Consider the following 27,816-nt stretch of genomic DNA (forward strand, 5'->3'; position numbering starts at 1 on the left):
TCTTCAGATACCGACCTGACCTTTGGCATCTTTATTTGTACCAAACATGTTATACCCAAGAAGACTGAGTACATCGCGACGATTCAAAGGGAGTCGATTTAGGTCGATCTTCGACTATTTGGGGGAAGTAAATCAGTCTGTTACCCACCATAATATTGATTCGGGAAACAGGTACAGCGCTGATAGAACAATCGCCAACGTGCGCACTTCAGTCACAACCCTATGTCCTCCAGGTTCTAGTGCGAGTAGACCACAAGGCTGTCCACAATCAATACTTGTGGTTTGTCAATCCTGTAGTTCAGTTTTGAGCCATTGTTTTTCCTACCGTTAGTAACAAGGTTGGCTCCGTGATCAAACTTTTGTTGGAAGCTACCACTCATGCCGGTTGACCCCAGGATACATCATTTCATCTCACTTTCGCCCCTTGACCTCCTCCATCCCCAACTCCAACGCCCTAAGCGCCCTACCCAACTGCTTCGCTCGCACGATTACACTTCCCGCCTTCGCAGAACTCAAGAAGCTGATCTCCACAGGCTCATTATCTCCCTCTTCCAATTGAAACGATGCCGCCCCCTGGCTCAGTCGTCCCGCGACACCACCGACAATGCCTGTGGCCGTCCACCCCAGCGCCCTTAAGTCGAGTACGATCGGCACGAGGACGTCTTCTTCCCCTTTCGTGCCCAGAAGTGTACTGCCTAGCTGGGTTAGCAGGCGCTCTTCCATCAGGATGCTGATTGGTTCAGAGCTGAGCGTCATGGAGAGGAATTTCGCTGAGAAGTCGGTGTCATCTGTCAGGCCCACCGTTTTGTGGGTTGTTGGTCTCGGTGAATTACTAGCAAGTAGCACCTGGATGAGATCTTCTTTCAGCTGTCGGGTGGACGCCTCGTCGTGATCGCGGTTTCCAGCGCAATTGACGAGACGGAGGTTCGGGTCGACGGCTGGTTCGATTTTGTTCTTCATCAGTTTAGTGAATGTTCGTATTTGCAGTTCGGGGATGTCCTTTGCGGGAGGCGTTGATGGCATCGGACTTGACGGCGGCCGGCCGTCTGAACCGGAAGACGACGCTGTCTGCGGTCGTTCGTGAAAGGGCGAGCTAAGGTTGCGGTTGTGTTGAAGTATTGGTGATAGTTGCGAAACGTAGGCTTCGGCTTCTGCGGAGAACACGAAGCCTCGCTGTTGTAAGGTGGTGACTACTGTATGCCGTGCTTTGACCGGCACAAGAATATAGTCGCTGAAATATGTCGTGATGAAGAAAATGGATCTAGTAGGCTAGTCAGCTGGGTGGATTACATGGTACTGGTGCCCTCCAGAATGCCATAGAAGCTCGAACATGCTTACATTCCTGCCATTGCTAAGGGACCAGTTAGCTCGAGCACGCGCTGGCCAGCATCGAGTCCTTGCCCGTCCACCTGAATAGCCACGTACTCGTCATGGCTCGTCTCTATGCCAGCCGACTTCGCTTTAGTTTTCCCGAGGAGATTATCAAATTGCTCTGTAAGAGGCGTTAAGTACTTCTCGACGAGCTCTTTCGAACATATGAGAGAACAGCCGACCGGCGTAATACTCAGATTTAGAAATGCATGCCTGTCTGTCCACGTGATTTTCGAGGTATCTTCGCTGTGATCGTGGTCAAACAGTATTCGCAAGAATGGTTGTGTGAAGAACGAAAACAATTCGTTGGGGATGTGCACAAGGACTAGACGTGGTTCCTACAATCTGTTAGCCAGGGGCGGTTAGATGCCTCGACTACCTACCAAAAATGTGACTTGAGCATTTATAAGGTTCATCGAATCAGTCATGCTTAGAGTGTGCAATAGTGACTGCAAGAGCAAAGACTCCGGTGGTAGACGCTTGCCAAGACAGTATTGGCGTTCTCCTCGTCCTCGTAGGTAGACTTCATAGGACTCCTAGAAGGACCGCTTCTGTAGCTGGCGTGCTCCAGGAGCTGCTGCAATTAGGACCGCCTACTGGCTAGGAGGCCGCTGGAGGACGGCAGAAGGTCAAAGTTGGCACGTTCATATCGTGATTGCGTGGGAATCGTCGTGGGTTGTTGGCTGCAGTGTAAAATCGGGTATCGTCGACTTGATCAATGGTTACTGGACGAACCTGGCGTGCTCCCCAAAAGTATCAGAAGGTCGATTCCAACCACGGTGGTATGAAACGACTAGTAGTGTTGAGAGAGAACACGCAAATGACTTAGTAGTCTGTATGAACTTAGTACCGAAGAATCAACCAGATAGCATTGCTGCCGTTGCAGTCATAGTGTTGCACGAGGAAGCGAGCATTGCTCGAAGTAGCGTGCATTGTCTAGCATATCTAGCGTGGGGCATACTGCATTAGCAAAAAGCCTCGAAGCGGAGAAGGCTAAGGAGAATGACGATACAGTGGACATGTTCTCAGGAACGTGGTCGATGAGGCACCAATCGCGAAACATATCGATTGTCCCTGTTGGGTTGCTTCAGCTAATGCAAGTGATTCTGAATAGGCTTGACTGCAGGGTTAGTGTTGGAGTTGACACACTGCGTCCGAACCCAGCGATCCGTCCGCCGGTAGCTTCGACAGAAGGGAGCTCGTTGAGTCGATAGGCTCAGAATGGTTCCTGGGACGATTGCGCATCTGCAGAGTTAATGGTGGACGGCCATGTTTGCAGATCAATCTCTTTGTGCAACATAAAGACTGATAAGAAGTCAGTGAGCTTTGTCACCCGTGAGGGTCAAGGTTTCACGCGAGCGCCCCGCTCGGTGGTACACAAGCGTGGGAGCATGTGACACGGACGGGCCGACGCCCAGCCGCTGAAGACTGCTGGTTTTGGGCAAGGCGTGCACCTCAGTGGGTTTTCGCTAACCGTTCATGCTTCGCGGGTTAACTGTCCCACACCGAGCCATCTTTCGTCATTCAACAGCACCCCGTTGGTCTTCCCAACAATGTTGTGAGTCTTTTCGTAAAAGCCTGCTGGTTATCGACGATCGATTCACAACCTAGTCTACCACTGTTGGCTTTGTGCCTTCATGTCCCATAGGTATGTCGTTATTAGCTCCGGATTCTAGCCAGAACCATTGGTTGTTGCTTGCGCTGCGCCACGGCCTCTGCCTCCTCTTCCACCACGTCCTCTATCACCTCGGCCTCTCCCACGCCCTCTAGACGATGGGTGCTGGTCCAAGTTGGTAGGAGGCGGTACGTTATGATGTGACTTAGGTCGAAAGCTGGGGTTATGCGGCACTACCCCAGACTGATCATCGCCTCGATCGATCTGGTGGTAGCCTCCATGATATCCTCCCTGATTTGGGCCGCTACCGTTGGCGTTGTTGTACGGTTGGCCATTCGGCTGAGGTCGGAAGGGAAGATTCGTCGGCATCGTTCCGTTCGGCCCTCCACGGCCACGACCACCACCTCGAGCACCTCTCACCGCACCCGACCAGCCTCCTCTAAGTGCTGCTGGTGGTGCAACGTCGCGGTATTGGGTCTGACCATTAACACCGGGCAAGCCATATCCAGACACCGTGAGCGGTGTTGACGTACTGGTGCTTCTGTTCGCACTTGCTTTTGATGAAGCCAGGACCTGGCGGTTGGTGAGGTTCAGTACTGACCAACTAGGCACAGTCGAACCTCTGAAAGGGGAGCATCTGTCTCCAAGCGATGTGCCGCTCATGAACGATACATCGAAGACAACATCCAGCCATGTCTCTCTTGTAGTCTGTGTCAAACCGACCACGGTACCTTTTGATGCGATCGGGACTTTGCCCGAATCGGCAACATAGATAACTCGATCACCTACCTGGAATCTCTGCTGACCAAGGCGCCACTGAGCATCATTGGGCTTCAACAGAGCATTCCGAGGAATGCCTCTCATTGTCTTATTTATTGGAGGTGGTTCTGTTGCGACGGCTTGGTCAGCAGCGATTTCGATTTGCTTGACAACGTCTGAATCCAATTGGTCGGCGTCCAGTGGCACTTTGTCAAAGTTCTTCGACTCGATCTCTTTGAGCCAGGCTTGTATCTCCTTGACTTTTGCATTCGCCTGGTTTTCATCACCTTCGAAATATGCTGTTGCTGGCAACATGTCGCCGTGTGGATTTTTGGAGATCGCTGCGATAAACTCCGGAAATTTGATCATGTACTGCATGAGCAATTCTTGAGCAGCTTTGCTAAACTCCCATCCATTCTCGCTCTTTCGAGAATAGCCAAGCACTTTCATCTTCTTGCCTTCAAACTTGATGTTGAGTCCGAGATTGACCCTTGCACCCCCGACACGAATTGAGAAGGCCGAGGTGATTTTTGACAATGCCAAGGCATGTATACCCAGGCTTCTAGCCACGGCAAATGATGGCGAATATGGCGACAGCTGTTCAGCTTGCCGTGCAATTTCTCTGCCAAATTCGATCTGGCGAGCCGTTGTGGTGGCCACAAGACAGATCGTCTTGCCATTTTCGTGTCCGGTAACGTTGACTGGTCGCCCGTACGCGAAATCTCCCAAGAAGAAAGCATTAGTTCCATCTGGAAATTCTTCCTCGATAGGCAGCGCAGCCTGTTCGATAAATCTCTCGTCTTCACTGATAACCTTCTCGACAACAAGCTGGGCTGCATGTATAGTTTCCATGCCAGGCATGGGTGCAAACTCTTTGATCATGGAACCGTCATCCAACTTCTTCAATCCTTTAAGCATCTCAATATGCACGAGTGACTCCACCTCCCCAGTAATCATGCCCAGACGCTTGCTGTACCATTTCTCAATGCTTTCTGCTTTCTTGTGGAAGTCGTCGATCTCTTTGCCAGTGTGCTCAATCTGCTTAATGTGTTGGTTTCCACCTTCGGGTAATATATAGTCAAACATTTCGTCGGATACCTTTACAACCTTGGCCTCCTGCAGGAAAGGATAATTGATATGGATGCGCTTGTTCAGTAGAGCCTTGGCGAATTCGGCTTTTGTTCTTCGCTCAGTGTCGGACAGTGTGATGACCATACTCTCATTGCGGCTATCCTGTGAGAAAACATTGACACCGTGAAAACCAAGAGAGCCCGTGAAAGGCAAGGTCTTCAAACTTGGAAAGCCGGCTAGTGCAGCAGCTCCAAGCTTAGCACCATCCACAAGCCCGGTATAGTGCTCAAGGCCATCCATAGTCGGCAGGTCGAAGATGTTCATGACACAATGACAATGTGCTAGATCGGGGAAGATGCCGGTCAAAGATGACGGGTACGTGTAGTCTACCTCATCAGAGTAAGTGAATTTCAACGAAACACCAAAATCGTTTCGTCGTTTCTCCACTTCTGATAACATGGCATCGCGCGGAGCCATAGCGGTGAGCAATCTCTTCTCATCCATAAATGGTATCTTGACGACAGCCTCCCACTCCATCTTCTTGCCGTTCATGTCGAGTTCGAAGTCACGAGGATAGAAGTCGATAATCGGTGAATCGGGAGAAGTCATCAGATCATGGTAGACAGTAGGCACAATCTTCTTGCTTCGGTCTGGAAGCACACCCATAAGCTGCTGGTATGGTCGGAAAGGCTGGCCAAGATCGAAATTCATGTTGGCACCCAGACCCTTCTTAACGTCCGATATCATTGGTGAGTAGTGATACTGGTAGAACCAGGGCCAAGAAGCCACGCCTCGATAGTAGTAGAACAGAACCCACTGCAAACCTTGCACATAGTTCTCGGTCAGCTTTCTGAGCTCAGTCTCATTGGAAGTGTCCCACTCAAATTTATCAGAGTAATACTTGTCCTTCCATTCCTGGAACTTGTCGTCGTATTTCTTTCTCATATCTGCTTGTGCCTGATCACTGCTAACGTCTTCGACCTTTGCATTCTTGTATCGCTTGAGTATTCTCGTGATAGCGATTTGTGATTCTTCCTCTTCATCTGACTCTTCTTCGGTGGGTGGAAAGTCTAGCCGCAAGAAGCGGTTTCCACTAGCGTCTTCTTGTGTACTCCACGTCAAGTTGAGATCTGTCGCAACTTGTTGTACAAACTTGCGGTCGCCTGCTGGTAGATTCGGTGAAAGATCAAGTGGTTTCTTGGTTGCAGTGTCTTTGTTGTTTGGATTGATGAAAAATGAGTGGATGTCGTTGAACAATTTTTTCTGTACAGTCGAGATGGAAGTAGGTACTTTGCCCGGCTTGACAGCAAAAGAGTCCTCCACATCACCTTTCCTGGCTTTGATCCATTTCGAATCAGAATATTCGGCTTCGAAGAATCGATGCTCGACGTCGGACAGCTCATCCAGTAATACAGCAAGTCGCTCCACGTTGATAACGCCGTGCTCGTTGATGTATCCCCCAATTCGAGGCAGTACCTCCTTGTACTTCTGGAACATGAGCGCCAGCGCTCCTTCGTTGATGTGAAGATTAGGTAAATTGGGCAAGAAATCGTTACCGACAAAGAAAGCCATAAGAATAAAGTCGTCGATAATACGCTCCATGTCGTACTCAAAGCCAAGCGCACCACCACTTTTCAGCTCTTGGAACTCCAGCTCCAAGTACTCTCGGACAATGCACAAATGTAGTAAGAAGAAGTTCTGATGCTCCAACTCCTTTGACTTCTTGGTCTGCCGGCCAAAGGTGACCTCTTCTCTTAGAAGGCAGAAATGAGGATCGTGACTGAGGAGACCCAGCATGATAAGGTCAGCGTCAAGGCCATATAGACAATGACGAACGTTAGCATCGTAGCCAGGCTGTGCCTTGGCTTGTCGGATGTACTCCATGATCTTGTGCTCACCTTCTCCAGGCACTTCATGGCCTGAAAGTACTACTTCAACGCCTTGCCACTCCACATCCTCTGTAACCTTCTTGCTGATGAAGTACTTCAGCTGTTCTGTGAGCCTAGCCATGAAATCTGTGCCTGGAGTAATGCAATTGCTGTCGAAGGGATCTTCCTTCGGTAGTTCGACACCTTCTCTGATCGCTTTGTCGCGCGCTCGTTCCGCGTCAAGAGCAGTTCGGAATCGTCTAGCACGCTGTTGGTTCATCTTGGCCCTGGGTGCTACCCCGTCGATTGCCATGAAGAACAGCTTCTTCGGCTTGATCTTTCCAAACAGATGCTCGATGTAGTTGAAGATGGCTATAAACATCTTATCCTCGGTCATACGAAACTGAGGAGAATCAGAATCCTTATGTGTGCAGTTGTGGATGATGCCGTTCATGTCAAGGTATAAGCAGTCGAACTCTGGTATGCGGTTTTCTGATATTAGCTGAGAGATGGCAGGGTAGCGCTCGCTGAGCCATCTGAAGACTATTGCCATACATTAGTTGGCCTGTAAGGGCACAAACGTGGTGGGAAGTGCTAGGACCCAGCGCTTTTGCAGTCCAGCCAACACGCATTGCGAAATGTGTCTCGACGACGCGCAACGCTGGTCAGCAGGGTCTATAGGGGATCACGTACATTTTGGAACTCCCATCACTGCTGATTCTGTAGGGTAAGGCCAGCAGTGGCCTGTTTGTGCGACGTCGAAAGAGGGACCTCTTGAAGATACCAAGATGATGAAGATGGTCAAGCAAAGATGACAACTCCAATCCTGACTCCGAAGTGTACTCCGTGCGAGAACAAAGACTGTCGCAAATGAATGATATTATCGTAACGTTTGTGAGCAGGAAGGCAATCAGGTAAGTTATGGATGATGATGATACTCACCAAATAGTACTTGCTCCCTTTGCCACCACGTGACCATATTCACTAAGGTAATTAATTACTGCTCCACTTCTTGGCTTCACGACTCGGACGCGTTACAAAGCGACGCGGTGACGGGCGCCCTCCAGCAAGCGCGAATTTGGGGTAAATTCCCTGCAACGAATGCGAAACATCACCAAGTACCACGACTGAATCTATAGTATCCGTCAAAACCCAGCATCGTCCCTTCTCTACCCACTAGCTTGACAACAGCCTGAACATGGCGGACGACGAAGAGAATAGTGAGCAGGAATCATGTTGGGGGCCATAGGCGACCATACTAATCAGTTGATACAGTGAGCGAACAGCTCAACGGAGACGACGATGTCATCGAAGAGAAGGTCATTAACGAGGAGTACAAGACATGGAAGAAAAATGCGCCCTTCTTGTACGACATGATACTGAGCACAGCTTTGGATTGGCCGACATTGACTGTGCAATGGTTTCCAGACAAGCAGGAGTATGTCAGCAACTTCACTCTGGTAGAAGGTACCTAACGAGACTTAGAGTACCAGGCACAAATTACTCGAAACACCGCTTACTGATCGGCACGCACACCATCCCTGGCCAGCAGAATTACCTACAAATCGCCAATGTACAACTGCCTAATCCGCCAAAGCCTGACGCGAAAGACTACAATGAGGATACGGGAGAGATCGGTGGCTATGGGAGTGGAGGCAAGACTGCAGTCGAAGTCAAATTCAATATCATACAGAAGATCGAGCACCCTGGAGAGGTCAACAAAGCTAGATACCAGCCACAAAATCCAAACATTATTGCGACCATGTGCACAGATGGACGAGTGCTAATATGGGACAAATCAAAACATTCCAGCATCGGCCGAGACAGCAAACCAAACCCAGAAATAGAGCTCGTTGGTCACGACAGGGAAGGCTGGGGTCTGAGCTGGAGTCCGCACACCGCTGGGCACCTTGCGACGGCCAGCGAGGACTGCACAGTTCGGCTGTGGGACACCACACAAGCTTCAAAGACCGTCAGATCACTTAATGAGACCAGAAAGTACACACATCATTCAGCCATCGTGAACGATGTTCAACATCATCCACTTCACACTACACTGCTTGGTACAGTCTCAGATGATCTCACCTTGCAGATACTGGACCTTAGAAATTCAGACACCACAAAAAGCGCTGTGACCTCAGGCCGAGACCAACACACAGATGCGATCAATGTTCTGGCTTTCAATCCCGCTGCCGAATACTTGGTTGCCACTGGAAGTGCCGACAAGACTATTTCGATATGGGATCTGCGGAATCTCAACCACAAACTTCATGCCCTTGAAGGCCACCAGGACAGTGTTACAAGCCTAGAGTGGCACCCCTTCGAGGAGTCCGTTCTCGCTTCTAGCAGCTATGATCGCAGAATACTGTTTTGGGATCTTGCCAAGGTGGGTGAAGAGCAGACGCCCGAGGACAGTGAAGATGGCGTGCCAGAACTGCTTTTCATGCACGGTGGTCACACAAATCGAATTAGCGACTTCTCGTGGAATCTGCATAATCCGTGGGTTGTTTGCAGTGCCGCAGATGACAATTTGATACAGGTGTGGAAGGTTGCCGATACTATCGTTGGACATGACGACGAGGATGTACCAATGAACGAGTTGGAAGGATGACGGAGCATGATGGTCACTAGTGTATGCATGAAGTGTGGGAGCGGAAAACCGATCCCACATACCGAAAGCGGAGCTCAATTGCCTTCAACATTGCTGTCCTGCCCTTATTCTACCGGACGTCGACCCAAATGTCTCGAAGCAGGAAGTGCCTCAGCAGGCAAAAGAAGCCTTGCTTGATCGCCAGTGCCACGAGCGAGCTGTTTCAGAGTCGTGAAACGGCCTAGACTACATGTCCCCGGGACGGAGCTGGTCGCAAAAGACCTGCTGGCCAGCTCAATGACGCTTACGAATCGAGGAACGAGAGAAATAAGCGTGGAGCTGTTGAAGATGGACAGTAGCAATGGAGTTCGAATCATGAACCACAGGCACGTGGTTATAGCAGATAGCAGATAGCAGAGCGTATGCTCATGGCATGACTAATGATCGGAGGCATCGAATCGCCCATCATGAACCACAACAAAGGCGTTCTAGAGACTGTGCATACGACGATCCCTTGCGACAGTGTCTGGCTTGCATCATTGGTTTTCTTTTGTGTATCTTGTCGCTATTGTTGCAGTGTATTGGCCCATCCACAGCCATTGCTCCAGGATTTTCTGGTGCCCGGAAACAACGTAGTTGCAGCTCCACCGGCATCGGAGTGGCGGCCAACTTTCCATATGACTGGTGCAGAGCCAATTATTATGGGCACATCTAGCGCCTGTGTTCCTTGACTCTCGCGTGCTTGACAGGGAAGGCTATCTACTTCGTCTAGGCATCCAACATTTCAGAACCGACCGAAGAAACTGTTCCTCACACCCTTTGCGACAATGGTACATATATCCAGAGTATGTCGAAATACGCACAGACGTTGGCTATTTGAGCACGTGGTCCCCAAATAGCGACTCACATCGCCTGTGCGAAGTCTGGCTGTTTCTCGCTCCCACTTAGCATGGTAGGCGTGCCTCGCAGCAAAGGTTGCCGGATATGTGTCCAACGCAGGGTGAAGTGCGACCAAACACGACCCACGTGTAACAACTGTAAGAAGGGCAATCGTCCATGTCCCGGCTATGCGCAAGACCTCAAATTCCAGGATGAAGGCGTTCGACTACGTAAGCGGTATGACCATCAAGGACCATCTACAACGATATCCGGCGTCGACAGTAATCATGACTCCGACGAGTCCCCTCCCGGGCTCAGCAGCACAGCAACAGCAGATGCGAATACAGATGTCGCAACGAACGTTGTTTCGCCTCGTGAAGATCCGAATGCCACTACACAAGATGGCAAGCACTGGGATGTTGTTGGTCTTGATCTGAATAAGACCAAGCGTCGCACCTTCCTCGGTCTTCTGGAAGGCAAAACCCAGGCGTACCTGGATTTGGCCGACACCATGCCGGAACACACGCAATTCAAATACACAATCAATATCGATGATCCCTGGTCTGCCGACTTTCTCTTCACCAATTTCAGCAAAGCGTTTGATCCTCATCAACATATCCATGCTCCTGAGCAAAACCAGAACGCGCTCATCACAAAATTCAAGGAGTCACTTTTTCCCGATAATCAGTCCATACCTGCCGCATTCAAGAGCCATGCAAGATGGCTCTCGCACCTGCCACCACTTACGGGCACAAATCCGTTGCTCGATGCCGCTGTCCGTGCCGTCACTCTTGTCCACATCGGTCGGCTTAACAACTCCGAACCATTCGTGATGGAGTCTAGACCCTACTATGGTCAGGCTCTCCGTCTACTCAACAAGGCGTTGCAGGACAAGAGAAGCGGTACATCTAGCGAGACGCTGTGCGCCGTAATCCTGCTCTCCTTCTACGAAATGTTTGCCTCCGATAACAATGACTCCTGGATTCGACATGCTGGCGGCGTCTCAGCGCTCATGCGAGCACGTGGTCCTGCTAAGCATAGACATGGTTTCGACCGCGAAATCTACCTCGCCTACCGATACACCCTTATCATTGAAGCCTTCCAAGAAGATGTACCATGCTTCCTCGCTGAGCCAGCTTGGCTACAGATGAGCCGAGAGGTCCATTCAGATCTCAAAACTGCAAGTGTGACTCCTGCAAGGCTAGAGATTTTCGATTTAGCAGAAGAGTACTATGCGTCTATGGTGACATGCCCAGAGATATGCGCCAATGCACGGAGCATCTGGCAAGCCAAGCAGAACGGTACACCGCCACCTTGCAATCGTGCCGAGCTTATCGAGAAGACGATCATTGCGAGAACAACCTTCAAAGGCACATTCACGCGATTCGAGGCAGCACTGAAAAGAGCCGGCGTATCGCCGACAATAAACCTCAACCAGCGCGACCCACTCATCGGCATCGAATACGAGTTCGTCAATACCTTCATCTCAGCTACATATACTGGCTATTGGACTGTGCTGATTGTGCTGAATCTTTGCCTGCAAGGCCTTCAAAGCGAGGACGCTGAAATAGTTCAATACTACGAGCAGGAAAGTCGAGACTGCGCACTGAACATCTGTCGCTCGACCGCGTTCATGTTGACGTCTTCGTTCCTCGGCCCGTTCTTCATCATCTTCGGCTTACGTGTGGGCTTACTAGTTTTCGAACAGACGGACCATGGCCAGCCAGCAAGGGAAGCAGATTGGATCCTGCGTAAGCTATTCGAGATAGGAGATAAGCATATGGGCATCGCCAAGCATGTACCAGGTTATCGGCCAGGTATCACTGCCGACGACCTCATAGCAGAATTTAGATCACGAAGCAAAAAATCGAAACAAGGCAACGACGTAACCGAGAAGCAGGAATTCAACCGCCAGGTAGCGAATGGAGATATATTCGATGATAGTATCACGCCGGACGTTGATGTGGATGTAGAAGGCCCTTTTGACACCATCGGCGGCATGAGGAAGACTCGCGCAGCTCGTGAAGGCGAGCGGGCCTTCGCTAAGCTTCGGGGCCACTCAGGTCTCCAAAAAGGCAGCTGGCAGGACTTCGAGCAGGTTGAGGACGTATGGAAGACGTGGGACGAACAGAACAGAGTTCAGCTGCAGCAAAATATGGACAATCTGAATGAGACGCCTGCTGCAACCACAGCGAAGAGCAGCAGTGGCACAGGGAGTCCTCAGCCTCCAATGGGTACGCAAGAACATCAACCCAGACAGAGGTTTGCATCGCCTGATATAGGCTTCTTCGATCCGACCTTTGGCATGAATGACGAACAATTGCCCGACCTTGGACAGACGCCAAACACTTTCGTTCAGAATTCACAGCAGAAGTTCTTGTTTGCAGACTTCGAAGGCACGGAGGCGCGTCCTGCGGCCGACCTTGCGCTGCAGGACTTTGGCCTGGGACCAGCACGGCCAGTGCCAGATCAACCGCAGAGGAAGAACACGTTTCCAAGGGGTTTAGAGAGATTCTTCACCGAGTAGCATACTTTTTGGTGAATTCGGATGGATATATGAATTGAACACTCAAGTGAAGGTATGTAGTACTTGATGGTCACTGGCCAGGAAGCTGCAAGCGAGCATGGCGAGGTTACTGTACAAAGTTCAGAAGGGCTAGCCGATGCTAGTGAAGGTCGATCAATGTCCCAAGCACGATAGAGTTGAGTTGCGGGGGCCCACCATCGGTGAAGGTCAACCTGCGCCAAGCGTTTCGCTACTTACTCTGCTTTTCACCTTCCACCTTCCTTTCCTCAACTTCAATTCTTCAACTTACTCGGTTACGCCTGACCACACACCAATTTTGCACGGTACGTATAGCATATCGTCACCTGACTGTGCACAGCAGTAAGACCTCGAAGGTCAATCCATTTGAAAGCCCTCCAGGGTGACTTACAATTTCAAACTTTCATAGGACACCAGTCCTCCGCAAAAAATTCTTTTCCTTATCGTAGGACGCGCAGTCCTTGAAAAAAACAATCTTCCCTCTGCTCTCCAGCTGCGTGGCTGAAGCCGGCTGAAAAGATGGCCTTCGTCACCGGCTCATCTGCTTGTCTAGCTGGCAATACAGAGTGCACAAGAGATCAAGAAGCCCGTGCATGGGCTTATGGCAATCTCTGTGATCTGCACCTGGGGCTGACTGCTAACAAAGCAATCAGTAGGCTCGACGCGGACGAAGCCCGAAAGCTGCAAAAGCTTTTGCGGGACGCTTCGACCGCTGCCTCGCCTGCTTGTCTAGCTAACAACGCAGCATGCACGAGAGATTATGGAGTCCGTGCATGGACCTATGGCAATCTGTGTGAGCTGCTCCTCGAAGTCCTTGCTGAGCAAGAGAGAGTTGAGCAGCAGCTCCACAAGGAGGCCCAAGGTCAGTCACTAACCGAGAACACTGACTCAGCACAGCAGAACGATGGCTCCCATCTGCCCGCGGCCGAATCGAACCTCGACGTGCTGCGATGCAGGGTGTGCAGATGACTCGAAACTGCCGGGTTACCAAGCTGAACGATCGGTTTGACGCGATGATTCGTCGACCTAATGAAGGGCTGTGGTTAGAACAGCAATGGACGGCCGGATTGAACCAAGTCAACAATTCTGCATGGCGTGGCCAAATCACTGTCGACAGGGTGCGCTTACTCCTCCGCGGCCTGAGCTTGGGAACCTCACAATAAGGCAGCACCTCTGGGAAGAACGAGAAGACCGTACGCAATGGAAACACTCAGTCAGTGTTCTTGAGGCAAGCTGACGGAAAGAATAGTCACCAGTCAACAGCCACACATAGTCAGCACCAAGCCCACACAAGCAAAGCACCTTCCCGCAGTACAATTACAGGAACTGCGATGTGGTCGGCATATGGGTGAATCGAGTACTGGTACATGCCCATGTGAGGGACAGGTGAGATACATTGAACGACGAACTACCACTGAACAGAGGCTAACACATATGTCAGCCAGGAAAGAGAGCAGAGCCAGATAGCCGCGTGGGCAACGTGTGTGGGGATAAATCAATTTCAGGGAAAGACGTAAGACGAAGGAGTCAAAGATGGGAAAGTCATGGCTCATTAGGATTGGAGGAGTGATAAACAGAGCAAACTAAAAGTGCCAAGGCTAGTCACGTGAGATGTCACTGGTTTGCTGCGTTTGCCTCGTGCTCGACATATGGCGGACTGTTCGCTGATTCTTCTTTCCTCTCTTCTGTTCACCAATTCAGATGATACTACGTGTCATCATTTAGAACATCTGAATTACGCAAAGGTTTCCAATGCTACGAAAGCTATTGCGCCCTCACTTTATTCTAGTCTTCTCTTACTCACCATCACCTTCTACTTTCTCTTGCTGCACCTCCTTACCTCTTTCGATCAATTCAGAATGCCCGTGTCAATTGGCAGATCGCATCGAAGTAGTCATACTACCTCTCGCTTGTGTGACAGTGCACAGCTCAAGAAGATTCTTCGGAGTCGGAAGGGGTGCCCCCCGAGTCTCTGGTCGATTGGCATTTTTGGGGCAAGAGCAGACGTCGCTTCGCGCGCAACATTGCTTGTAGTAGCAGTGTGTTCTTGTTGGGGCATTCAGACACATGATCGTCACTCCCATCTTTTTCATTGGTATGACTTGCCTTGAGTAAGCGACCAAGGAAGGAGAAACGCCGGGAGTTCCACTGTGATAACAATGCGTAAGCATACGAGGTAAGTGACTATGAATTTTCACCATTTCATGAGCATGGTGAAACTCATCGCACTGCTGTTAGAACCCCGTCCACTAGCAAAGTGCAAGACGTTGCGGCCAGTCACCCACAACTACGCCAAGCCAGTCAATGTGTCGACTAGAAATTCAGCCTTGTAGTATTTATCTCTCTTGCAACCCGGGCCAACCAATATTTTCTGTTACAGTCATATCCAATACTACTCCCGCTTGCCATTCAATCAACTTCGGTCGCCGCCATGAATCACGACTACTTGAGCGTTCCAGAAGAGCGTCCAGCTATGAAGAGACTCAAGACCGATCACCAGAAGGAATGCGACAACATTATGTCTAGTACTGATCGATGTGGGTGCTCTTCCACAACCTCATCAGGCTGTCCTGGTGGCCTGTGCTAACATTGCAGACGATGCGAAAGGCGAAGGAACGCCCCAGAACAATGTCGACCGCGAAGTTCAAGTTGGACCAGTAAAAGAACTCGCTACAGGATTCGTAGACAAGGCTAACGAACTGATTAAGACCTATAACGTATGTGACCGCTGAAATGCTCTCTTCCATGGCTGCTAACAGTTGCTCCAGGACTTGACCGGCAAGACATCTAGTGCGCAGCTCAAAGATATCTGGGCTTTGCTGGATGACAACGCCGAGATCGATTCGCAGACCGAGTCTGTCTCCCCGTCTTCGGACGTGGCTGATCGCAAGATGATTCACATCAATTATCAGTGCGATACATGCAACAGCACTACATCATCTTCTACGGCGCAATCACCGAGCTTTAGAGATATTGTCATGGAGCTTTCAGAGCTTCCAACCTCTTTGTCCCACCTTACCAACCTCGCTGCGAAGTACTACACCAACCACAACAGCCAGACTAACCACATCCCTGTTGAAACCGACCCACGACTGCTCGAATACGACGTCTTCCGCATCACTGGCACATGGGAAGAGTGCAATGACTACCAAAAACTCCGAGACTGGGTGGAGGCTAGAGCACAAGCAGGAGAAGGTAGCTCGATCGGCATACGAGTCATTCAGCTCTACCGACCACGCAACGAGATCAAATTCACACTCACATGGTGTTCAACTCGATCTGTGGGAGACGCATGGGTCAACAACAACGCGTCTATCATCCGAGTCGCCGACATCCGACCCCTGATCATTCCCGAGAAGTATCTCAAGGTTCTATTGCATAACGAGAACCTTGGTCGCGAATGTAAGCGCTATCTCATCGGCGAGATGCAGAAGTTCGACTCCTTTGGTCCCTTCAAATACAAGGATCCAAAGCAGATTCAGCTGGAGTTCTACTGGAACAACCCTGCAGAAGGCGGCTCCGCACACACGAGACTTCAGGGCAAGAACAGTTGGACTAAGTGGACAACCAAGACGTTAGCGGCACAGTTCCAGGCTACAGGCGGGATGGGGTACCTTGAGGTCACGGCGTATCCTTCTCAGGAGAATACCAAGCAAGAGAAGGCGGCCAAGCGTTCAAAGAAGGGATGGCGCCAATGAGCGCTCCACCATCGTCCCATCGAGATGCACGAATTTCATGGTCGACCATCAAATCCTTCCCAAAGAGCCGTTTGCAGATACAGTACGATCTATCTCAGATCAAGTCAAGCATTTGCTTCGTTGCCATCGAGCGAGTGAACCAACTGTTACATGCTAGCTCCATCTGAACCATTCAGTAAGATTACAGACGGCTTCGTTCCCAGCTCAACTCTTCTGGTCGAACTCCAGCCCGCTTTCGTACTCGACCAAGATGCTGAGTGAACAAGCATACGAAGCAAGCGAGAGTTAAAGGACTTCTGACAGAAAGCCAACTTGATTAATAACAGAATAAGAACATAGAAATGAGCCTGAAATAAAGCTCCCAAGTCATCAGTAACTTCATAGCCGTCAATCAATCAAAACTTCTCATGATACCCCTCCGCAACCCCATTCAACCCCTTACTCCCCGTAACATTCTCCTCCCGTGCGCCCCTCTCCGGCACATCCTTCCACGCTTGCTCAAACCCCACATTCCTCGCCCACTTACTCGTCGTCCCCTCCACACTATCAATCGCCATATGCGCCATCCCAAGCCACATGTTCCCCTTGATCTGCCAGCTCTCCGCCTCAGCTTTCCCCTCATACTCCCCACACACCCTCTCACCATTCGCAAGCGCCCTGACAAGTTTACTCGCGTGTCCATCATCCGGCAACTCATCCACCCTTGCAAAGATCTCGTGCCATCCGTCGGAGGGCTGCTTCGGTTTATACTCACTTATCTCATCGATGAACAACTCTGGCGCCCCACGGCTCACGTACATCGCGAGGTCACTCCAGCCTTTATACATCAGCAGTTGCGCTCTCATCTCATCGCTCAACCAATCATCGAATCTGCTGTCCAAGAACGCAGAGTAGAAGATACTGCAGTTCACGCAGTGCATGTAGAAGAAATCCCACTTTATCGCCTTTTGGTGAGATGAGTGTTGAGCTGCGCCGGCGAAGTAACACGCCGCGTTGATCATTTCTGCGGTTTTGAGACGGAGATCGTCCTTGGTTGGTTTGACATGCCATTGGGAACAGAGGTCCGTGATCTCTGGCATTGCGCGCTTGAGGACGCCGTCGCGGAGTTTATTGCCGTCTTCCCAGTGAGGGGATTCACGGATTTTGGGAGTCGAACGAGCTTCGTGGATCAAGTCAACGAGGGGTCGTGGGTTTTCGTTGGCCTGCATGCGTTTGTCTGCTTTTTCGGTTGTGGTCGTGATGAATGCGGCCGGCCAGTTATCGTGCGTTGCGGCTTGTGCGAGCGCTTCGGTGATGATAGCCGGCTGCTCGAATTCGACGCCGAAGCCAAGATGAATGATGGGATGATAGAAGCCCGCGAACATGCGGACTAGGAGATCCTTGGCCTGCGGTGTATCGGAGAGGAGCTGCTCTTTCAGCATGGCGCCGTAATTGCCGTTATGTTTCTCGATTTCCTTGCGGAAGAAGATCTCGTAGTCGTGGAAGTAGCGCTCGTTTCCGAGGTATTTGGCGAAGAGGGCGGGATCGGCCATTGAGCTGACGGTGTCTTTGTCGACGGGGAACTGGGGGCGTTGGTAGGTTGCATTGTCGTCGTATGCTTTTTGGATTTGTGGTGGAGTTGCGCCGAGGGCGAAGATGGTGAGGAGGTGGTGCGCTATGTGGTTGTGGAAGCCGGATTGGTTGAAGTACATGTGGTAGTCATTGTGGTTCTTTTGGAGGAGTTGCGAGGCAAGCTTGCAGGAGTCTTGGGAGAGCTGGGAGGTTGGGATGTGGAGGACTCCGGAGGTGTCGGGGGTTAGGGAGACTGTGGCTGCTGTTGCCATGGTGGCTGTTGATGTGGTGGCGGCGCGGCGAATTGTGTTTGCTGTCGATGGGCGAAGGTGTGATGCTAGATTAAGTGCTCTGTTGATAAGCTTGCCGCTTGACATAGAGTCGTGATGTTAAATCTGTTCGGAACCGGATATCAAGGCTGTGACATAGTTGCTTTGTTGTGGCGTCAATTTTACATGCGCTGTTCGCTCGTAGGTAAAGACGGACGAGAACCTAGTTGCACTCAGTTATCCTCTGCGGGTCAACGACCTATAAGATCTGACAGTCCGTTCGAAAAGCCTTTTCTTCACAAGCATTAATGGTAAAGTACGTAGATGGCGATGTCCCTTTGCATCGGACTTAAGCTTTCCGATGATGTAAATCACGACTTCGCCAAGCCCGGAATCTGGGGAAGAAACCTTCGTCCGCCAATCATTCGTATATCATTTTGTAAGCAACAGCTCAAAGGCATTGAAAAGTGTCCGGGCTTGAGAGGCAACCCCCCGGGTGAGACTCGTTCTTGTAAACACGAAAACTATCCTCGGTATGATCTGTAGGTGCATTTCGTGTCGCGGGTGACACATGCCGGAAGCGACAAACCCGAGTACCGATCCTAACGTCTCCGGCCAAATTCGATCCGAAGCTTTGATTCATTCCTTACTCGCTCGTTTTTCTTTTATCCGGACAGTTCGCAAAATCCGCCGTATAGCCTCCTCCGTATCTTCTCACGTTTATAGCTGCACCGCACTACCTTGTACCTAGAATTGTATAATAACGCCTGATTAGTACCTTCTCTGAAGCCTTTAGATACGAGTTCAAGCCTTAAAAGCATGAATTATAGATCATTGCGCGAAGCAGTACGATTGTAAGAGCGAGATAACGTATCTGCAGCAGCAACTATGGTTGTGCAAGTTGTCCGGATGAAAAAAAACGAGCGAGTACTGTTTCGTCGGACCAGGACTAGCACATCGTCCCGTGTGGCACTTTGAACAACGGCAGGAATGGATCCCATATCTGGTAGGATTGGTTTAGAAGATTGCGGAAGGGTATGTGGGTGGTACACCATCTGGGCTCTATGCTGAGGTACAACATGCTGGACCTCGTCGTTGCGCCAGAGCTAAGTAGGAAAGCATTCCTGGTCGAAAGCAGCATTGAGTCGACCTACAAAGCACCAAGGCGTAAGAACACGCAAGCAGATTAGCCACTACCATGTCGATGTGTCAATCTGGAGAAACAGTGTCCACCTGGATATCTTACTCGTCGTAGTCCTCTACATAATTTAGCCCAGAATTGCAGATGTTCACGCTCTTTATTCGTAGGGTGGCAACGTCAACAGTAACGATCTACTTAGAGTCAGCACAAATTCACAGCACAACCATGAATCTAGACGTACCACACGTAGCCAACCATCATATAGACCAAATGGATTCGCTGGTCCTTGCGTCCTTGCGTAGTGCGGTCCGAACCCTGAGATTCGCATTGCTAACTGAATGTCCAAATGCATCTGGCACTCGCGTCTGCCGGCATCTCTTTTCTTCGTGTTTAGAGCATCATGTAATGAGCTGGCATTGTGCCATTCTGCTGTTCTTTTCAGGTATTTCCAGAATGAATCCTCGAGACCTCGAGGCCAAGTTCCCGTCCATTCCTCATCGTCATTAGAGATATGTCTGCCGAACGCATTGCCTTCTGGCGCAGTGATCGTCATTGTGGGCAATCGACCTTTTCGGTGTCGTGCAGAAATGTGCAGAGTGACACGTCCGTAGTAAGGCGCGCTTTCGTGCTGTTCACCTGGCTCTTCGGCCCACTCGATTCCTCTTTGGCATGTAAAAGTGATTTCTTGCACGCTATCGAGGTAGCGCGAGAATTGAGTGATATCGTTTTCGAGACTGTGGTACCTGCCTGTATAGATTGCGAGTATTCGCACACTTCTAAGTATGGTGATGATGACTATCTGGAACAGTCTGTATTGGCTGAGGAACGGAACCAGGGTACTGAGGTGGCAGTTGGTGAGGGTCAAACGGTGGACTACAGCGCCCAACCAGGTAGGTAGGGACTGCTGGAGATACGCATTGGAGACAAAGAGGTATTTGAACCGGTAAGGCACTGTGACTTCTATTGCACTGTTCTTGAAACCTGGATAACTAGTTGGGACAGGAGTATGCCAATGGACGTTTGGAGGAGGATGTTGGATGTCCCACTCCGGCTTGGAGCCAGGAGACCACTCGTGCTTCCATAAGTTATTCATGTGTATGTTGTTTTGTCGCCCACCCTTGAAAGCCATGCTCATGATCATGTTCTGAAGCTCTTTTGGAAGCCCAAGGAGATGTGCATCAGGGTTTCGTGATGGCATGATACGGGACAGATCAATTTCGTCCCCACCTCGGTTTTCTAGAGAGAACAGTCTAAGGCTGTCATCGTTGAGAGCGACCGGCTCCTTAGACATGTGGTAATAGGTCATTCGAGACAATCGAGTTGCAGGGTCGGTCATATTGCAGGGAGGGCGATGGAGCTTGCAAGCTGCGAAATTGCTCTTGAGATGTAGTGAAGAGTCCAATATATGGCTTCGCGTTGAATAACAGTCGATTCGTGCCCTCGAGTTGGCACTTTAAGACGATGGCCGGAATTCGAGACAAAGAAAGCTCATGGCTGCCGTGCCGGTGACCTCCCGCAAATGGAGAAAGAGTTGATGCATCCTCGACACCGCCTAGTAATTCGGTGTCCTGGAATCATCGATATGCTGATGCTGAGCTAATGGTTCATGAACTTGCATTCAGCGGTGATGATGACTGTTCTGGTTAACCATTTGGCTATAAACTGTCCATTTCTCGTAGCAGGCCCTGAACATCGCAATTCGAATAAGGAAGACTCTTCGATCGAGGCTCTCTCGTTGTAGACAGAGAGACTTGGTAAGCATAAGACGCGGGTTATATCGACGTCCATGTCCCTGAGATTGTCAAGGGGTCCAAGAACCACTCCTGCGCGAGACTCCTGTAATATTGTCGCATGACTTACACGTACCATTCACATTATGGGAGACACTATGATAAGCTTTTAGTGTTGGTTGGCTTTCGCACGAGTATGACTTGACGTTTGCATGTACAGGAAAGGTGCGTAATAAAGCAAGTGAGAAAGCAGCCTCGATCATTGAATTGTCTACAATCCGACCACGCCGGCACGAACGCGTTGTACGCTATGATCAACCGTACTGCGGTGGGATAAATTGCATACATGACCAGCCACTCGGTCGACTTCAGGCCAGAAATGCTTGAACATCATCAATCTTTGTGTCTATGTTCTAAGCCTTCATCTACGGACTATAGACCTCTTTACATCTTGCTCGCGGTAGCCAAAGGTGTCACACCTTCCAAGAACCCGCCTTCAACCACAGCAGTAATCAACTGATTCGCAATAGCAGTCTTCGGCGGCAACCTCAAGTTTCCCTCCTTATACCCGCTCGGTGCCGCCTCACCAAGACTACTCACTCCATTCTCTAGCGCCTCCTTGATCTCCTCAAGCTCAAACCACTTCGCCGTCTCAAGCTCCGGATCGTTGTCCAGCTTGATCTTCTCGTCCTCTGGGCTCGCAACTTGTGCGATCGCACCAATCATCAGGTTAGCTGGATATGGCCATGGCTGCGTGCTATGAATGAGAACACGTGACAGGACGACGCCTGATTCCTCCCAGACTTCACGTCTCACGGCGTCCTCCACTGACTCAGCGGGCTCGATGAAACCCGCTAGGGTGGAGAACCAGTACGGTGGCCAGCGCTTTTGACGGCCGAGCAACAACCTCTTCGAATCGTGGCTGAGAACCGCAACAATAATGGTAGGGTCTGTTCGTGGGAAAGTCAGGTTCGAAAGTGTTGTCCTCGTGTTGCAGGCTTCACGCTCAGGTGGGTCCTGGGCCTGGTCTTTCGGCGGGCAAACTCTCTTCGCGCCTGCATTGACAGAGAGAGTGGCATGACCGCATGTGCCGCAGTATGTGTTTCTGGCGTTCCAATCCAAGTAATGTCTTCCTTGGGCATATTCTGCGGCAACCAAAGCTGGGAAGTTCATGGCTCGCATACCTTCGACGAAGCTCAACCCTGAGTCGAGCCATTTCTGGGCGAGTTCCTCCGCGGCTTGCTGGTATTGCTTCTTGGGCGTCACATCGACGGCAAAGTGGGGAGCGCCTGTGTAATTCTTGAAGGTGTACCCATTCTTGTCACTCTCGTCCACTCCCAAAAAGATGAACTGCGGTTGCGCTTTCCTGCTATCAAAGGATTCAATAACCTCTTTCTCTGTCTTCGCGTAAGGATTCTCGGGCTGTATACTCTTGATATCGTCCCATGTGACGTAGTGAAGCTCAGTGGGCGAGTCGATGAGGGGTGAGAGGTTCTTGTATGCGATGAACTTGGTCGAAGGGTGGGCAAATGCGCCGCTGATGAACTCGTGATCTTCTCGCAAGAAGGACAGCCGGTTAAGAGGCGACGAGCCGAAGTAGTTGACCACTTCTTTGCCGAACTTCCGTGCCAACGCCGAGTCCTTGTCTACGTGCGCTGGCTTCGGAAGATCGGGGGCTGGTAGGTATTTTGACATCTCTGTTACTGTCTGACTTGTAGCTGTAGCGCTTGGTGCTGGTGGAAGAGGGGTCGAAGACTTATAGCGGCGGCCACTGGAAATACTAAGGCTAGAATTTCTTCTTGGGAAGGACCGTAGAAATGAAATAAGTTGCCGGGATCTAAGATAAGCAGTAAGCATATACAAAAGATGTAATTATGGCCAAGCTAGATACAAGATATGTACCATGCCGGCATAGATGGAAGTTGCTTATGCCACATTTTCCGTCTCCAATAGCGAGATCGTCATTATGCCTCGGAACTGAGATCGACGGGATCTCCTGCTCGAGGATGGAGTACCCCTCGCTCAACGTTGGACCTTGAGATGTAAGCATGACAGCATAGCTGTGTACAATAGTCTACCGTAAGCGCGATCATGTCGAGCACACAATGGCTTTGACTTTCTTACTTTATTTTCAGAGAGTTTGTAGTCGTTACCAAAGGCACTAACCTGTATCATATGATCTTCAGCAATCTAGAAGCGCATATGAACGTAATGTAGCTACTTACTCGATGCAAAGACTACAGTTGATTATACAGCTATGCTACTCCGTATCAATGTGCGCAGTTCGAAGTCAGCCGTGAGCCTCGATGACGATGGCATTTAATGCCTGGTATCTAAGGCTGACAATATGTTGCCTGGGGCAGGATATCAACATCCTCCGACCCTTGGTACTTCTTGCAATCATTGTTCTTCAAGACGCATCAAATCGTGGTTGCATCAATGCCGCCCTAGGCGTGAATCGCCTCGGATGCCTCTTATACAACACCTCCTGAGCTTCAGCAATATCTGGCGTACGACGATATGTTCATCTGGTAAGGATCTCTCATAATTCATGCATTCACGATATGCTTGCTTCTATTGGGGAGCGTGGGCATCCGAAAAATGCGAGTCCATTGCCTGCGTCTGCTCTCAACCTCCCAGCGCACTTTTCGAGTTTCTTAGCCGTCGTCCTTGCTCGAACCAGACGACCGAGTTTACATGCTGTTCTGGGTCTCGAGAACTTGACTTGATGATGAGAGAACCTCCGTGGGGTATGGCGTCCTCCTCACCATCTAATTGGATTCTCACTGCAGATCATGTCCCTCTTAAACTCTTGTCAGGCAGGTATTCGCGAAAAGGGAAAAAAACTCACCAACGCCGCAGACGCATGACCATCATGTTGTACTGACAAAGCAAGAAGCGCTGCTAGAGCTTACAGCAATGCCTGCAGAACTCTGGGGAAGGCTGGCCTTTCTATTGAGCTCCACAGCAGTAACGATCTTACAGTCAGCACCATGAGCTGTGGAATCCCCTCTCCACCTCTCGATCTGGTAGGTTTCGACCTCTTGCATAGATCACAGACTACTATCGCTGTCAGTGTGCTACCTCAAGTCATACAGCAGCAGTGATTCCATCATCATCACTTGGTCCACCAATATAAGGTCGAATTTTCCGTGGGCGCACCCTTCGAAGAACAGCTGGCATAGTGCTGATCGCGTACGAGAACAGCATCGTGCTATCTTGGAGGACAAGCAGAGCATGACTAAGGGTCTTCACTCCTCGCTGTTCAATTACAAAGCTTTTTGGGTCTGTCTTTGGCCAAGCTTCTCTTGTTGTTCCCTGTCTCTCTGAACAGCTGAGTTTGGCTGGACTCACCAAGGGCCTGGGCTTTGGCTATAAAGCCCAGATCAGCACAGCTACAGAGTCTCTCATCAACATCAGATCAATCCTCGACATCCGTCGTCGACATAAAAGCACTCCCACATACGAGAGATCAATCTGGAGGTATCTGTGAGTACTTACCGCATGATCTAAGATCTCACGCTCATAACGTTAGTTGCCACCATGGAGCGCAAATGTCTCCACGTCCTCAGCTTCCTGCTCTTAGCAGTCAGCCATATAGCAGCCTACCAGCCCTACGACTTCGATCAGTACAATGAAACATACGTGTCAAGCCTACGCGAAGTCCTGGACTCTTTTCACGTACGACTGAGCGCCGGCATCATCCCCGAAAACACCTATGCAATCGATACGCACTGGAACTTTGACGGTAATCTGGTCATAGGCGACGTCGAGTGGGGCAAGGCTCTGCGGTCGGTCGTTGGTCCCGGCGGCGTCTTCGGCGACCTGAACATTCCAGACTACTATCAACTCGTTGATGGAAACATTTGTGGCACGATGTACAACCTGCAAGGAAACCAGTCTGGAGAGTTTCTTGGACTTCCCGTGCAGCCTGGTGCACGTTTCAATGTGCACGGAGCAGAATTTTGGGTATTCGATCAGGCTCTTGAGGTCAACACACTCATAACGGTCCAACCAACTGGGAGAATCAGGGCACAATTCGCTGGCGAGATTCCTGTTCCGCCTCCAATACCGCGTGGTTCCCAGAATGTCCAGAATCCGCAGACGCCACAAAAGTACCGGGACGAGAGGCGAAAAACCTTGGCTGCAATGCACAAGAATGTCATGTCTGGTAATCCCGAGGCTAATGCCGTCTACGCGCTCAACGAGGTGGTTGTGGATGACGTTGGTGATATCAGAACTGGGAAAGAAGCATTCGTAGAGATCATTGCGGCACAGCAGCAGGGTCTTGGTGCATTTCCAGTGAAGCAGATTCATGATGAATATATCATTGTCGATGGAAGGCTTGGTGCAATTGAGTACATCTGGCACGGCAAGCAGAAGGGCGAATATTTGGGCCGAGCTCCAAACGACAAGATGGTAAGAGTACGAGCGATGCTCTGGTTCGAGTTCGATCCGGCAGGTATGATTGGTAAGGTGGTCTCTGTCCATGACGAGAGAATCATTCTGAACCAATTGGAGGACAATGTAGGCTACATGCTCTATCCATGACACTGTTTGGGATGCGATTGGTTCGGCGAAACCCTTGGATGCAATGCCTGCTAGCAGTCAATATCACGGTCGAGCCACCGAGTGAATGTGCACCATGCTGTGTCTATAGGATCTATAGTCATGAGCCATGCAGATAACTATCAAACAATACGAACAGCATTTGCTCTGCAACCAAAAAGGAGTCGGATAAAGTGGGCCCTGAATAGACGTACTAGTATCAGGCTGGGTGTTTTAGCCTTAGCCTGCGAGGTACGCTTTCCATTTAGAACAAACCTTCCATTCGCTTGCTTACCAGAGCACCCAGATAGAGGGGATGATCGTATTCCAGTGATATGTCAGCACTCGTTCTTTCTACTCTTTGGGAATATGACGATTGTAGCCCGTAGAAAGCACTGCACTTGAAAACCTGGGGAAAGCGAACTAGCATGGTCTTGGCAAACAGTCGCCAAGCTACTAGCCTGGCCTTCTCGATCGCGCCAAGACCTTGGAGCACTCATGATTACGGAATCAAAGGACCAGCGAAAGGGGCAGGTGTGATGTTCCGAACATTCAAATTGATCGGTCAGCCATATCGATATTCGCTGCTTGCATCAAGCTGGTGTGTGTCAGCTGCTGCTGCTGCTGCACGAGATCGACCTCGACGCCGCCAACGTCACAGCTTGACGCGACATGAGAAACCAGCTGTTTGCAACTAGAATGGGGGTTGACCGGTATGATGCACCGATGAAGGGACTAAAGAGATCGCAGGCAACTTCATCAGTATATCTACTCTACAGCTCCATGAATGATTCGCGTACTAAACAGAAATTTCCAAGATAACGCTCAGGCTGTACCCTTCCAACCACGAACAGACTCTAACACAATAGTGTCCCTACCACCCAACAACCTCTATACCATCACCGGCACCATGCACTACCACGCCATCTTCGAAGGCACCGTCCACCCCTCAAAGACATCCACCTCAGACAAATTCTACTCGACCCTCGCTCCACACCTCCGCCGCCAACCAGGTCTAGTCGAGGAGATCAACTATCTCAACCAGAACCCGCATGACAGCATGCTGCTATCAAGCTGGATAAGCGAGGAGGCATTGACCGCGTGGCAAATACTCCCAATTCACCTTCGCATTCAGAAGGCCGCGCGAGAGGGGGTGTTTTCTGAGTATCGTATTAGACTTGGATGGGAGTCTGAATCGGCCACGTCGAGGATGACGGATGCCCCTGGTCAGTTCATGGTGCTGTATCAACACCCGAAGGGTTCTGCACATGGGTCGAATAATACGAACAGCATGGAGCACCTCCTTAGGGATGGGTGTGACGCATCAGAGATACTAAGAGCACTCCTCGATCATGCTGTCTGGTGGACAGAGACACATGTACTCCATGTCTCAGGTTGGCCTGATGTGGCTACGGTCGAGAAGTTCGAGAACTCGCTGGAACGAGTCCCCGGTGATTGGCTACGTCGAATTGCAGTCGCAAGGGATTACACAGGAATTCACAGGAGAGAGGCGCCGGAGAAGACGGAGCCAGATTCTGAGAAGAGGTTGTGAGATTACATTACGCCGCGAAATACGGTAAAAAGTTGCGCACTGATGAGAGGTGTTGTACCATCAATAGCCCGTCGCGGGATATGCGTGTAGCCCAATTTGAGGCTTTCATTGACACACTGTAACACGTATCTACTATCTCCCGGTTGCTCAGTTTCCCCACTTCCGCGAGCGTTATGCAGTCAGTGCTATCAGCGGTTACTGCCCGCCATACTAAGCATGTAAGAATCAACCAGTATGCATTCGGGATCTTCAGTACGGACGAACCAAAGTCAAAGTCCATCATGGGTCAGAAGACGTCGCTTCACTCATTTGAAGAAGCACAGTGCATCGTAAGCGGCAACACACCTTCCAGACGACTGCGTTCATGCATACCGTAGCTTATGGAATCTTTCCCAGCAGGCCTCGACCAAAGACATGGGACCTCACCCTGGTAATGGTTCATGGGTTGGCAGCTATACGTTTGCCCAATGTGTGTATGCTCAGATCGAGATTCAACCGTGTCATCGCTATTACGCCTATGCTTGCTTCTCATGCTGTCGAAAGGCTGCGAGGCAAGAGCCGCCCTGCTCTTACTAGGAAAGCTCGATTTGTACGTCAATTGAACGTTTTGCTTGCCTCAATCTGCTGCT

The 27,816-nt window shown here is 50.4% G+C and overlaps 11 protein-coding genes across 11 annotated transcripts; 6 read left to right on the forward strand and 5 right to left on the reverse strand.

Moving 5' to 3' along the window:
* Positions 1-411: 411 nt before the first annotated feature.
* PMZ80_006228 (uncharacterized protein) lies at positions 412-1,799 on the reverse strand (the record flags this gene model as incomplete). The annotated part of the gene is made up of 3 exons (XM_064874641.1): positions 412-1,261; positions 1,339-1,709; positions 1,755-1,799. 3 exons carry the CDS (start codon positions 1,797-1,799, stop codon positions 412-414), a joined length of 1,266 nt encoding a protein of 421 aa, XP_064729041.1.
* Positions 1,800-3,043: 1,244 nt separating this feature from the next.
* On the reverse strand, positions 3,044-7,237 carry exo2 (exonuclease II Exo2; the record flags this gene model as incomplete). The annotated part of the gene is made up of 1 exon (XM_064874642.1): positions 3,044-7,237. One exon carries the CDS (start codon positions 7,235-7,237, stop codon positions 3,044-3,046), a length of 4,194 nt encoding a protein of 1,397 aa, XP_064729042.1.
* A 645-nt stretch (positions 7,238-7,882) lies between these two features.
* On the forward strand, positions 7,883-9,295 carry HAT2 (Histone acetyltransferase type B subunit 2; the record flags this gene model as incomplete). Its single annotated transcript, XM_064874643.1, has 3 exons — positions 7,883-7,904; positions 7,960-8,122; positions 8,170-9,295. 3 exons carry the CDS (start codon positions 7,883-7,885, stop codon positions 9,293-9,295), a joined length of 1,311 nt encoding a protein of 436 aa, XP_064729043.1.
* Positions 9,296-10,223: 928 nt separating this feature from the next.
* Positions 10,224-12,680, forward strand: PMZ80_006231 (uncharacterized protein; the record flags this gene model as incomplete). Its single annotated transcript, XM_064874644.1, has 1 exon — positions 10,224-12,680. One exon carries the CDS (start codon positions 10,224-10,226, stop codon positions 12,678-12,680), a length of 2,457 nt encoding a protein of 818 aa, XP_064729044.1.
* A 537-nt stretch (positions 12,681-13,217) lies between these two features.
* On the forward strand, positions 13,218-13,667 carry PMZ80_006232 (uncharacterized protein; the record flags this gene model as incomplete). Its single annotated transcript, XM_064874645.1, has 1 exon — positions 13,218-13,667. One exon carries the CDS (start codon positions 13,218-13,220, stop codon positions 13,665-13,667), a length of 450 nt encoding a protein of 149 aa, XP_064729045.1.
* Positions 13,668-15,129: 1,462 nt separating this feature from the next.
* Positions 15,130-16,396, forward strand: PMZ80_006233 (uncharacterized protein; the record flags this gene model as incomplete). Its single annotated transcript, XM_064874646.1, has 3 exons — positions 15,130-15,235; positions 15,294-15,415; positions 15,467-16,396. The coding sequence occupies 3 exons, from the start codon at positions 15,130-15,132 to the stop codon at positions 16,394-16,396; spliced, it is 1,158 nt and encodes a 385-aa protein (XP_064729046.1).
* Positions 16,397-16,791: 395 nt separating this feature from the next.
* Positions 16,792-18,219, reverse strand: PMZ80_006234 (uncharacterized protein; the record flags this gene model as incomplete). The annotated part of the gene is made up of 1 exon (XM_064874647.1): positions 16,792-18,219. The coding sequence occupies one exon, from the start codon at positions 18,217-18,219 to the stop codon at positions 16,792-16,794; it is 1,428 nt and encodes a 475-aa protein (XP_064729047.1).
* Positions 18,220-19,458: 1,239 nt separating this feature from the next.
* On the reverse strand, positions 19,459-20,693 carry PMZ80_006235 (uncharacterized protein; the record flags this gene model as incomplete). The annotated part of the gene is made up of 2 exons (XM_064874648.1): positions 19,459-19,548; positions 19,599-20,693. The coding sequence occupies 2 exons, from the start codon at positions 20,691-20,693 to the stop codon at positions 19,459-19,461; spliced, it is 1,185 nt and encodes a 394-aa protein (XP_064729048.1).
* An 838-nt stretch (positions 20,694-21,531) lies between these two features.
* Positions 21,532-22,782, reverse strand: NPY1 (NADH pyrophosphatase; the record flags this gene model as incomplete). Its single annotated transcript, XM_064874649.1, has 1 exon — positions 21,532-22,782. One exon carries the CDS (start codon positions 22,780-22,782, stop codon positions 21,532-21,534), a length of 1,251 nt encoding a protein of 416 aa, XP_064729049.1.
* A 1,848-nt stretch (positions 22,783-24,630) lies between these two features.
* Positions 24,631-25,638, forward strand: PMZ80_006237 (uncharacterized protein; the record flags this gene model as incomplete). The annotated part of the gene is made up of 1 exon (XM_064874650.1): positions 24,631-25,638. The coding sequence occupies one exon, from the start codon at positions 24,631-24,633 to the stop codon at positions 25,636-25,638; it is 1,008 nt and encodes a 335-aa protein (XP_064729050.1).
* Positions 25,639-26,545: 907 nt separating this feature from the next.
* PMZ80_006238 (uncharacterized protein) lies at positions 26,546-27,187 on the forward strand (the record flags this gene model as incomplete). The annotated part of the gene is made up of 1 exon (XM_064874651.1): positions 26,546-27,187. One exon carries the CDS (start codon positions 26,546-26,548, stop codon positions 27,185-27,187), a length of 642 nt encoding a protein of 213 aa, XP_064729051.1.
* Between the last annotated feature and the right edge of the window lie 629 nt (positions 27,188-27,816).

The sequence above is a fragment of the Knufia obscura genome (assembly GCF_036327395.1).
Source record: "Knufia obscura strain CCFEE 5817 isolate CBS 148926 chromosome Unknown scaffold_7, whole genome shotgun sequence".
NCBI lineage: Eukaryota > Fungi > Ascomycota > Eurotiomycetes > Chaetothyriales > Trichomeriaceae > Knufia > Knufia obscura.